Genomic DNA, 11,064 nt, shown 5'->3' with positions numbered 1-11,064 from the left:
TGTTGAAAGACTTGTAAACAAGCACTAGTATTGTTTCACTTTACAACAACCACTACTGTATGTAAGTTTTACTATATGTGGTCAATCAAAATGCCAGTGCTAATTGCCTCCTTGAGGCAAAATATTGTAAATGATCGAAATTGCTAAGAACCCTTAAACGATTAAAAATGTTTGTTTAGGATGTTAACATAAGGTGCGTTCATATATAAAAAATGGTCAAAAAAAGGCAAATGCCAATTACTTCTATTCAAAAATAAAATTTTATTTTATCTCATTACGATAAAAAAAACCTAATAAGCAAATTAGTCATCGACCGAAATTTGTTTGTCATCTTCATAAATAAAATTTGGTTTTAATTAATAGAAATTGAGCATTATAAATCACTGAGTACACGAACTTTTGCACCTCTAAATGTAAGAAATGCAGACCCATTTTTTGGTACACAACGTAAGCAAGGAATATAATATATATAATGTAAATATAAAACCTTTATTTTCGTACGCAAATCTCTGAAACAATGATATGAAATTTGTTTACAAAACACAGATTAAAAAAATACTTTTTTCCGATGTATATTCCTTGTTTACCTTTTGTGTGCCGAAAAAGTAAAATTTCTCTTTTTACACAAAAATTACTCATTTCACGGCGAATTAGAAAAATCCGCAAATACGCATTTTTTATAGGATTTTAGTTTTGAAAATTGCGTAATTGCGCAAAATTTTAACCTACGCAAAAATTGTCCGTATTTACTAACTTTTTTGCGTTTTGCGTAACAAGCTTAGGATAGGCCCCTGGTCGTTGCTGGAAAGTTTATTAATATAAATATATAGTTTAAATTAATATAATTAAATATAATATAATTTTTGATACTTACCATTCGAATTTTCTTGTTGCATGATTAATTTTTTTGTCAGAAATTTTCAATAAAGTTAGTTCTTTATTTTTTTAAATATAACAAATTCAAATTTTTTATTTTCAAACATATAATTTTTAATGTATTTTTTAAGCGCTATCTTTTGGTGAAATTAGTTTTTCAAAAAAGTTTATATTTTTTGAGAAAAATGCATTTTAATTAATTTCTATTGGCTGCATGATTAATTTTTTTGCTCACTGTAGTTCTCTGCAGAATAAATTTTTTGTAAATAATATAAAGTATAAAATGTAAAACAGCATCATAATAACTTATAAGCTTAACTATCTTTCTGAGTGACATTTGTGGCTTCAAAGTATGTTATCGTGGTGTGACCTAACTAATTCCTATGCTTTTTCAAAGTGCTAATTTAAGAAATGACAAATTTCGTATATATAAAATGAACATTTGGCGAAAATAACTTAGTTATTTTAACTAGTTATTTAATCTAGTTAGTTAAAATAACTAAATTTTTTTCTCTAAAGGTTTACTTTATATATACGAAATTTCTACTTAAATTAGCACTGTGAGTCGGGTCTTTTGTAAGTTTTCTTACTTTATATTATGGTTTAAGGGAGTGGGGATGGGGTTTCGTGGTATCGTATAGGTTAGGAAGTTTGGGTTAAAAGTGTATGGGGATATGGGGAAGCCTCTTTGATTCTATGTAATGGTAGCACTCTGACTTCTTGTTAACACGCGCACTCTTCTTTATGCGCAAATTTAACTCTAATAATGACAATCCTTTTTCTTAAATATACCGTAATCATCAATAAAATACTCTCCACTTTAAAATTATAAATACTATATCTTTTAAACTCCTTTTATAAAATCAAACCTCCTTTCGTATTTCCTCTCTGATCCAGCATTCACTGACTGACTCCAACTAACTCTTCTCTGATTCCAACTCCAACTAACTCTAACTTTAACTCACTCTTCTGTTTCGTATCTACCAGTTCACTCCATGTTTCCGACTGAACTTCTTCCTTTTTACATCGGTTCTAAGGTTTTTGGGCGTTGGCGTCTTTTCATTTTTTATTCGTTATTGTGTAAACTATTAGTTAATGGCTTTAGGTGGTTAAATTGTTATAAACGGCATCTTGTTTTACTAGAATTAGCTTCCTCACAGCACTTTCTTAAAGCATAGGACTTTGTTAGGTCACACCACGGTATTTTAACCGGTAAAATTATACAGATTAACTTTTGTGAATGTTATAAGGAATAAGCTTCAGTTAAGGGTATCTAGGGGCGTTGCTTTGAACTCTGATGTTATTTTTGGGTGTTTCACGGTCTTTTATCATTTCCAACATTTGGTGCATAAAAGTAAACATAAAATAAAGCTTTTTTTTTCTTTTTGAATCATTTTTGATACCCTTTCCACCTTAAATCGTTTTGGATGTGAAAACCAGGAGAAACTCAATCCTCAGAAAAAATAATAATCTTTCCACTAAAAAGTTTTAAAGAACAAAATAGAAAAGTTTAAAAATTTTTTTGATTAAATTATTTTCATATTGATTTCTTTCACCAATAAAATTGTTGATTAACCATTCCCTCATAATGAAATTATAATAATTCTTGACTTCAATAGTAGTACAGTGCTACAGAATCTACCACGAAATTTTAAACTACTTCTATATTCTTAGTTTTATTTTGTAATGTAAAAATTGAGAAAAATGTAATAAGTTAACACCATTCTCATCTTTCAAAATCCAATAAACCAATACCTTTTTTTTTCTTTCAAAAATAGTCATTAATCTATCATTTATATCATCGATGTTTTATTAAGGAGTTTGAGGTAAGGTTTACAGTTATGGAGCTTAACTGCTTTTCAGTTAAATTGCTTATTTTCGAATATGTGAAGACCGTTTTATAGAAACAGAATTTTAAAGAAGTGAACCTGTCAAACATTCTTTTAACTGGTTCAATAATAAAAACTTTAAACTTTTAATTCTTAATTTTAATTCTAAATTCTTAATTTTAATCATGTGATATTGTTAAAAGCCAAATTGAAAAATTCAATTTCCTTTAATATTCATATAAAGTATTTTTATTTTATTTTCTCAATGCTTTTAATCGTTTAAATCGTGGTTTCATGAAAAGTATTAAAGAAGCTATTACATTTAACATAAATCAGATTTGATAGTGTCTCTCGGTGGCAAAGTAACATTCTACCGAAAGACAAACTTTTGGTAGAATGTTACTTTGGCGCCGGTGTTGCGTTAAAAAAGTTAGTCGTTAAAAAAGTTAACAAATAGTTCTGCACATGCGTTACGCATGCGCAGTATGGTCAAAGGAGTGTTCGTTAGAGAATGAAATTAGACGTTAAAAAAGTTGCATTGTTTCATTAGGGTATGTAAAATAATAAAAATTAGTGTATACTTTATATTAAAAATGGCTGTCCATGTTTACTCAGTTGCTGAAATTATTTTATACTTTATGTTAAAAATGGCTGTCCATGTTTACTCAGTTGCTGAATTCATAAGCTTTAATACTGATATATTGACCAGTAGTTCAAATGAAAGCTTCATTAGCCTGACAGGTCACTGTTTAGACAATACATTTAATCAGAAAACTGTTGTACTTAGAGTAGCACCTTTTCCTGAGAGGCATACAGCAGCAAATATTGCTGAATTGATTGAAGATATTATGGCTGAATTTAAAATATCACCTTCAAAAATTCATTTAATAGCTAGAGATAATGGTACAAATATTGTTAAGGCTATTAAAGATAGCCCATATGATAGTATGGCTTGTTTTTACACACACTGCAACTAGTAATTAATGAGTGTATTTTTGAACAAACAGTTGTCAAGAATGTCATTGTAAACTGGCATTCAATTGTTGGGCATTTTAGCCATTCTCCCCAAGCCTGCTCTAAACTTAAAGCTCTTCAAGAAGCAAACAATGTTCCTAAGCACAAACTTATTCAAAATGTTCCAACAAGGTGGAATAGTACCTGTCATATGTTAGAACTAATTTATGAACAAAGGAAAACTCTAACCATATATGCACTTGAAAATGGTAAGCTTCCTTTATTAAATGCAAACAAATGGATGATTATTGGACAGTTTTGTGTTTTGCTAAAAGATTTCCACAAAACAAGAGTTCCCTTGAGTGAAAGAAATTCTATTTTCTCAGATATTATACCACAGATTTATGCCAAAATAAAGTCAATGTAGTCTACGAAGTAACTGTGCTATATTCACAAAAACTGTTGATATACCAAAATTGTTGATATAATAGTCGATATATATTGTTGGTATCTCTAACAAAATTAAAACATGTTATCTTTGTTAAATTTTAGGAATTTAAAAAAAAATCAACAATTGACCCCGGTCAACAAAGTCACCCCGGCAACCAAAGTTACCTCGGTTGACGGTACCATTTTGAATACGTTTTTAACGGGCAAACTTTTTTAACGCCGTTAAAAAAGTTTTAATGATTTTGCGCATGCGCAGATTTCACATTTAATAAACTTTTTTAACGACTAACTTTTTTAACGCAACACCGGGAGGCAATATCGTTTCGTTAAGTTTTGTAATATTGTCGGGATGGTGAAAAAATTCAGTCAAAAATACCTTATTTAAGACAATCGATTAAAATCTTTTATTTTCTTTATTTAAAGTCTTATGTTTTAAATCGGCGAAATAATAATGTTATTATTTGAATTATATTATACGTCAAACAATAAAAAAATGGTTCCATTTAATGTCAGTTACTTTAAAATGAATATAAAGCAAAATCGAAACTCGTCTTCAAACACGCAGTTAACTTTTTTATGATAATTAAGTCGATTTTTTTTTTTAAACTATGTAATAAAATGAAAAGAATTAAGAATGAAAAATATTTCTAAAATATTTTTTAATTTTAAAAAATCATTTTATCAAAATAAATACCTTTTGTCGCAAATGTAAAATTTCTAAACAATTTGATCAAACTTTTTTTGATAGTTTTGAAAAAAAATACTGATATAATCATAATTTTTCAAAAAGTCAAAGCTTGGTAATAAATCATATAAAACGCAATTTTGATGTCAACTTTTCAATATTTGCACTAAGATAACTTTTAAATTGTTTGTTAATTTAAAAGCAATCGTTAAAAACCTTATCTTTTAAAATGAAAATTAAGACTTCTTCATTTCTTTTAGCGGCGGAAGGCAAAACTAAGTGTCCAGTTTGGCAGCCGCCACCAGTTGGTTGGCAGCTTCCAAAGAATAGTGGAGGTGAGAAGATTTCCTTCGTATATCAACTCTTCTACAAGCTAAGTAAAAAAAAAATCCTTTAACGACAGGCATTATCGCTTTTTTTTATCAAAGTGCGAATAAATTTGCTCCCAGACCCAAATACTTTATCGTTAACTAACTTTTCCACCTTTATGTGAATATATTGTAAAGGGATTTAACAGATAAATATCATCACATGATCGTTACTATTTCTGATCATCGTCAAATGTTTTAGACTAGAGATATTGCTCATATGCATCCGTACATTAAGTAAAATAAAATATGTCCTTGTCATCTCCAAGCACTGCTGCAGCATCGTTATCATCATCTACAAAAGTTGATTGCACGAGAGCTGGTCAAAATGTATGGCTGGTGAAGGTACTTTTTCACTCATTTTATGCGACCTAAGTTTGATCAAAAATTTTAATTAAAAGTTTTTTTGCATGTTTTGTTGCAATTCTGTTATATTGTGTCGCACTTGTGTTATTATTTTGTGCTTGTGCTATGTTTCTTTTATGATTGTGTATCTGAGTTATGTTATATTGTATTTTGTTGTTTTATTAATTGGAGTTGTCAAGTATTAAAGTTCTTTAGGAATCTATAACATAACTGGTTGCACTTTTTATATAAACTTTATATTTATGTGGAGTTGCAGTGTGCTTATGTAGCTAGATGTCTTGCATCTATAAATATATATTGTTAATATGCTTTGTAAAGTGCCAATCTGAAAAAAATATCTAAATAGTTATAAACTTGGAAAATCCTTATACTAATTTGGGCTAGGATTAGGAGTGAGGTTAATTGATTTATTGGTTAATTAATTAACAGGATTGTTTATAATACTTTAATACAAAGTTACCCAATTTTTAGGTTCCTAAATATCTTGCAGATATATGGGATAAAGCTGATGCAAGTGGAATAGTAGGAAGTTTGAAAATCCCAACACAGTAAGTTTTTTAAATTACTATTGGTCACTCTTTAGTTAAAAAAGTTTTGTTGCTTTAAATTTCTCTACTATGCTATTTGAAATACAATCAATTCACTTTTTTTTTTTTCTCTAAAATTCTTTGAGTTTAAGTTGTTTTGGAATGCACATAATTAAGTCTTCATATGGCTACACATTTAATCTAGTTTTATTATGTGTGATTGCGCTGTTCCTGACGAAGATGAAACAAAACCCAAATTAAATAGTTGTATTAAGTCTTAAAAAGTTTATTTTGACAAATTTTTAAAATACTTTCTGCACTTTTATGTTAAATTGTTAAAAGTATTTTTTTAGATATTATTAAAAAGTTGTATGCTTTTGATAATTTTTATAAGATAAAAATGTTTTAAAGATAAAAATAAGAATAAAAACAAATTAATTAAATTCAGAATAGAATCCCAGCTTACCCCCTTAAAGGAGACATCACCCCTAAAGGAAACATCAAATTATTTTGCAATTTTTATTCAATAGTCATCAATTAAAACAAAAGAAAGGCTCAATAGAAAATAATGTGCACAATATTTTTTCAATATGTATTTTTCTTTGATTGTATTTAAAGATTTGTAAAATGTTTTTATTAGCACTGCGCCAAAACATATGCTATTTGAACTGTCTGACCATCTCAACAAATCTCAAGTGCAAGGCATAGATGTACCTTCAAAACATAAGTTTGAAATGTCTGATATATGGCAAACATTTGGTGTTTTTTCAGAAACTCCTTGTGGTACAGTTATTATAGAGAACTTTTTACTTTCAACTCCAATCTAAAATGATATTTTACTTCAACTTAAAATATTTTTTGATTTGTTTTTATTTCAGATGATGAGGATACAAATGAACAAGGTAATGGCCTATTTAAAAAATTCAGTTATGTTAAATTGATCCTTTCCTTCCCTATGAACTGAAAAACAAATTTTTTAATACAGGGTCTATCTTAAATTTTAATTGGGTTAAAATCAAAAATTCTTAATATAATTTTTGTTTCTTACTACCACCAAACATACACCATAAAATCAAAAAATGGTTGTATAATTGGACAACAAGTTTTTTCACTATTTTAAAAGTGAGTGGCTCATTTTTAACAATTCTAACTCAGTATTTAATTTTCTATAAACCGTGTGACTATTTAATTTTATTACTCAAATATGATTTGAATTGATATTTTAGGAAAAATAAAAACTTTTAGGAAAAAATTTAAAAAAGAATTTGTTTTAAGGTTTAAATAGTATATCAGTATTATCTCTGTAATATCAAGAATTCAGTAAATAAATGTATTTATTTATATTACCATATTAGCTCGAGAAAAGATTGCATTTGAAGGGAAGATAATTAAGCGAGCTGATTGTCGCCCTATAGAAGATGAAAATTATATGCTCATGAAAAGGTAAAACTTTGCTTTTTCTGTTTAAAAAATAAGTTTTAAATTGTTCATCATGTTACAATACTTAATCTCTGAAAATCAGAGTTTTACCTCATAGTTTTTAACATAGAAAAGCAATTGAAAAAGCATGTCGACCAGTTCGCCAAGTTAAACAAATTACAGGATTGGTGACAACCTTCAAACCAGTGAATGATCACCAAATAAATGTATGTATAAAATGATAAACCAAAATAAATTCTTAAAAACTTTTATGTTTTTTATATAAATTTTAAGGAGATAACAGGTGATGCATTAGTTAATGGAGAAATTTTAATTTTTTAGCTAGTTATGTAAAAAAAATCTATGAAATGTTTATTTTATTATTTAAAGCAGATTTATTTAAAATAAGGTTAAATGCAACAAAACAAGAATCTTTTTGAAAATGTCTCAATTTTTTTTTCTCATCAATTTTTTTTCTCATCAATTTAAAAAAGTTAATATTCAATATAGAAAAAGCTCCCAAATATACTATTGTACAACAAATAAAAATAAAGAAAAGAAGCAGAAAACTTGTTAACCAGCTCTATAATATGAAATCACTCCTGGTCATCAATGATTAAAAAATACTTTTGTTTTGCAAGTGATGACGTGTGGAAATCTGTATACTACACAACTATCAAAGAAACATGCCCAGGAAGTGTTCACTTTGTACCAAAAGAGACTTTTCTGTAAAATTTAATAGTATAGATAGTTGTATATAACCATGGTATGTCCATGGTTATATATAACTATCTATACTATTAAATTTTTTGACATTGTTTTGTACTTCCAAGGCTATAACAATCAATAGATCATTCTATATTAATGAGTGTTTAGAAAAACAGCTTTTGCACATCACAAAAATAATGGTGATTTTAACTTTTTATATTGACCAAATTCAGCAAGTTTTCATCACTCTAAAGATTCTCTATTTTGCATGGATGAGTATATCAATTATGTTGATAAGGAATCCAACCAAATATGTCTCAAGCATGACCAATTAAAAACTTGGGAGTATTTGGCTAAAAATGGTTTACAAAAGAGGCTGGCAAGCCTCAACAGAGTGAGTCTTGATTAATCACATTAAATTAAAACTAAAAGAAATTGATTTGAAATTTTTACAGTTTGCTTTGAAAGGTGTCAAAGCAAAATTGAGATCTATTGCAGATGATGGAGTTTTTTCGTGTAAAAAGTAACTGATTTTTTATACAAAAATAAGTAAAATCATAAGTTTTTTTACATATTTATTAATAAGATATTAGAGTTTTTTATTTTGTCTGATAACTTATGCATCACCCCTTAGTTGACCCTTTTTTACAACTAGTAATAAAAAAGCTTTATTTTAGATGGAACCAGTAAAAAAAAGAAAAGAAGAAGGAAAGCGGGTTCGAGCTGAAAGAGAGGAAGTTTTAGATGTTTTGTTTTCAGCTTTTGAGAAACATCAGTTTTATACTTTAAAAGATTTAGTTGGTATTACTCAGCAACCAGTGGTATGTTGTTTACGTACAGAATAATTTATAGGAAGCATAACTTTTCATGATATAACACTATTGCTAATCTTACTTATACTGTTTATGTAACTTCTATTTGTGCATGTTTTTAAATTTTCTTTTAAGGTTCATTTAAAGGCTATACTTAGAGACGTCTGCAATTATAACTTGAAAAATCCTCATAAAAACACCTACGAATTAAAGCCTGAATACCGCCATTATAAAAAAGAAGAAGGAGAAGACAGAGAATCGGCACTTGAACCCTAAAAAACTTAAAGAAGTAAAGAAAACTGCTGCTGTTTTATGGTTAAAGGAAAGTTTACTTTGTGAAAACAAAAAATCTTCTCAAAGTAGTGTTTATCTAAGAATATTTCAGAAATGTTTTAGGTTTTTCCTTGTGGAATTAGTAATATTATTTATTTGTTCAGAAAACAATTATATGTTGACCATGATATTTGTTTTACTTGGTCTCAATTTTTCTCACGTATGGTTTGGCAAATTTATTCCAGTCTATTTCAACTCTTATGTTAATCAGGTAACGCAATATTTTGAGTTCCATAAAATTAATCTTAAAATAATGTTAACTTTGTCATCTATTGATATGGTTTCAGAAAATTCACTGGAAACAGTTTGAACTTGAGAATCGACTGATGAGTAGGACTGCCACATGGAAAGCTCAGTAACCCCTATTTTTTCAAAAGAAAAATTCACCAATTCTTCAATTCATTGCACTGATCTCATTATATAACTGGATAGCGTATACAGGAAATTATTTGAAGCCAAAAAAAACATATTCTAAAAGCATAACTTGTTGTACGTTAACTTTCTTTTTTCATTTTTTGGAATAAATATGATAAAATAAAATACAAATTCTCAGTAAAACTAAGTACAAATTTTAATTTTAGTTTTTTTTTAAAATTTGGTTTGTCTAATAGTAGTGAAGAAAAAGTATTTGTTAACTTGTGCAGAAATCTCAAACTTCAATTAATTAGCATTTGTTGTATAATTTATGTTCCTTTTAGTTCTTAACTACCCAATGCTGTGTGCTAGAAGGTTAATTACACAGTTGCATGGTATGCAGCTGAGTTTCTTTTTAAGATAAAAAATATTTTATCCATTAGTTTTTCAGATAGGTACTACAAAGTTGTAAATGCTGCATGAACTATTAGCTGAGTGCTGTGAGTACACACAATTCAGAGGTTCCTTTCCTTATATATATATATATATATATATATATATATATATATATATATATATATATATATATATATATATATATATATATATATATATATATATATATATATATATATATATATATATCATATCATATAATAAAAATTTTTCATTGGTTTTTGAATAGGATAAGTTTTGTTAATTGCTTCAGAAGCTTTTTTCCATTTATATTGGCAGTTTGTTCTTCACCAAGGTGATAAAGACGTATTTTTGCATAGTTTTCTGAAATAAGTTTAGTCAGTGAAATTGGTTATCAGCTGAATCAAACACGTGAGAAGTTTGTTCATTAAATATTTCTATATTCAAAGATTTAATAGATTATGAATTTTTTTTAAGGTGTTTTTACATGCATTTATATCTTAAACTAGGTGTGATTATCCCTAACCTCTGAGGGATAATTAACATTTAAAGATATAAATTTATATGTATCATACATTTTTTGATAACATACATAATGTTGATAATGTTTGATAACATACATAATGTATCTTATCAAGAAATTCCCTTAATAATTTTTAAAGTCATTTTGAATAACAAGTCAAAACAATTGACTCAATTATTGAGAGCTGGAATATTACAAACAAAAATATAAATTAAAAATACGTTAAAAATATATAGCGTTAAAAATACGTATCGAATATTTTGAACTTTAACATTTAAATTATTTCTTTGTCTAATTTTTTTAATATAAATTAAAAATACGTTAAAAATATATAGCGTTAAAAATACGTATCGAATATTTTGAACTTTAACATTTAAATTATTTTTTTGTCTAATTTTTTTAAAAATCATTTCAAATTTTAAACTTTTAAAAAATTTATTTCA

The 11,064-nt window shown here is 27.3% G+C and overlaps 1 protein-coding gene across 1 annotated transcript; it reads left to right on the top strand.

Moving 5' to 3' along the window:
• The first annotated feature begins 3,277 nt into the window (after positions 1 to 3,277).
• On the top strand, positions 3,278 to 9,452 carry LOC145191779 (general transcription factor IIF subunit 2-like). Its single transcript, XM_090066113.1, has 10 exons — positions 3,278 to 3,928; positions 5,055 to 5,129; positions 5,365 to 5,507; positions 6,000 to 6,076; positions 6,696 to 6,838; positions 6,934 to 6,957; positions 7,411 to 7,498; positions 7,605 to 7,701; positions 8,860 to 9,003; positions 9,130 to 9,452. Exons 3-10 carry the CDS (start codon positions 5,412 to 5,414, stop codon positions 9,268 to 9,270), a joined length of 810 nt encoding a protein of 269 aa, XP_089922239.1. The 5' UTR covers positions 3,278 to 3,928; positions 5,055 to 5,129; positions 5,365 to 5,411; the 3' UTR covers positions 9,271 to 9,452.
• The last annotated feature ends 1,612 nt before the right edge of the window (positions 9,453 to 11,064 follow it).

This window comes from Hydra viridissima, unplaced genomic scaffold, assembly GCF_058129835.1.
Source record: "Hydra viridissima isolate aposymbiotic clone 2 unplaced genomic scaffold, HvirCarnegie_v1 scaffold_11, whole genome shotgun sequence".
Classification (NCBI taxonomy): Eukaryota; Metazoa; Cnidaria; class Hydrozoa; order Anthoathecata; family Hydridae; genus Hydra; species Hydra viridissima.
This window is presented reverse-complemented; position numbering and strand designations above follow the sequence as displayed.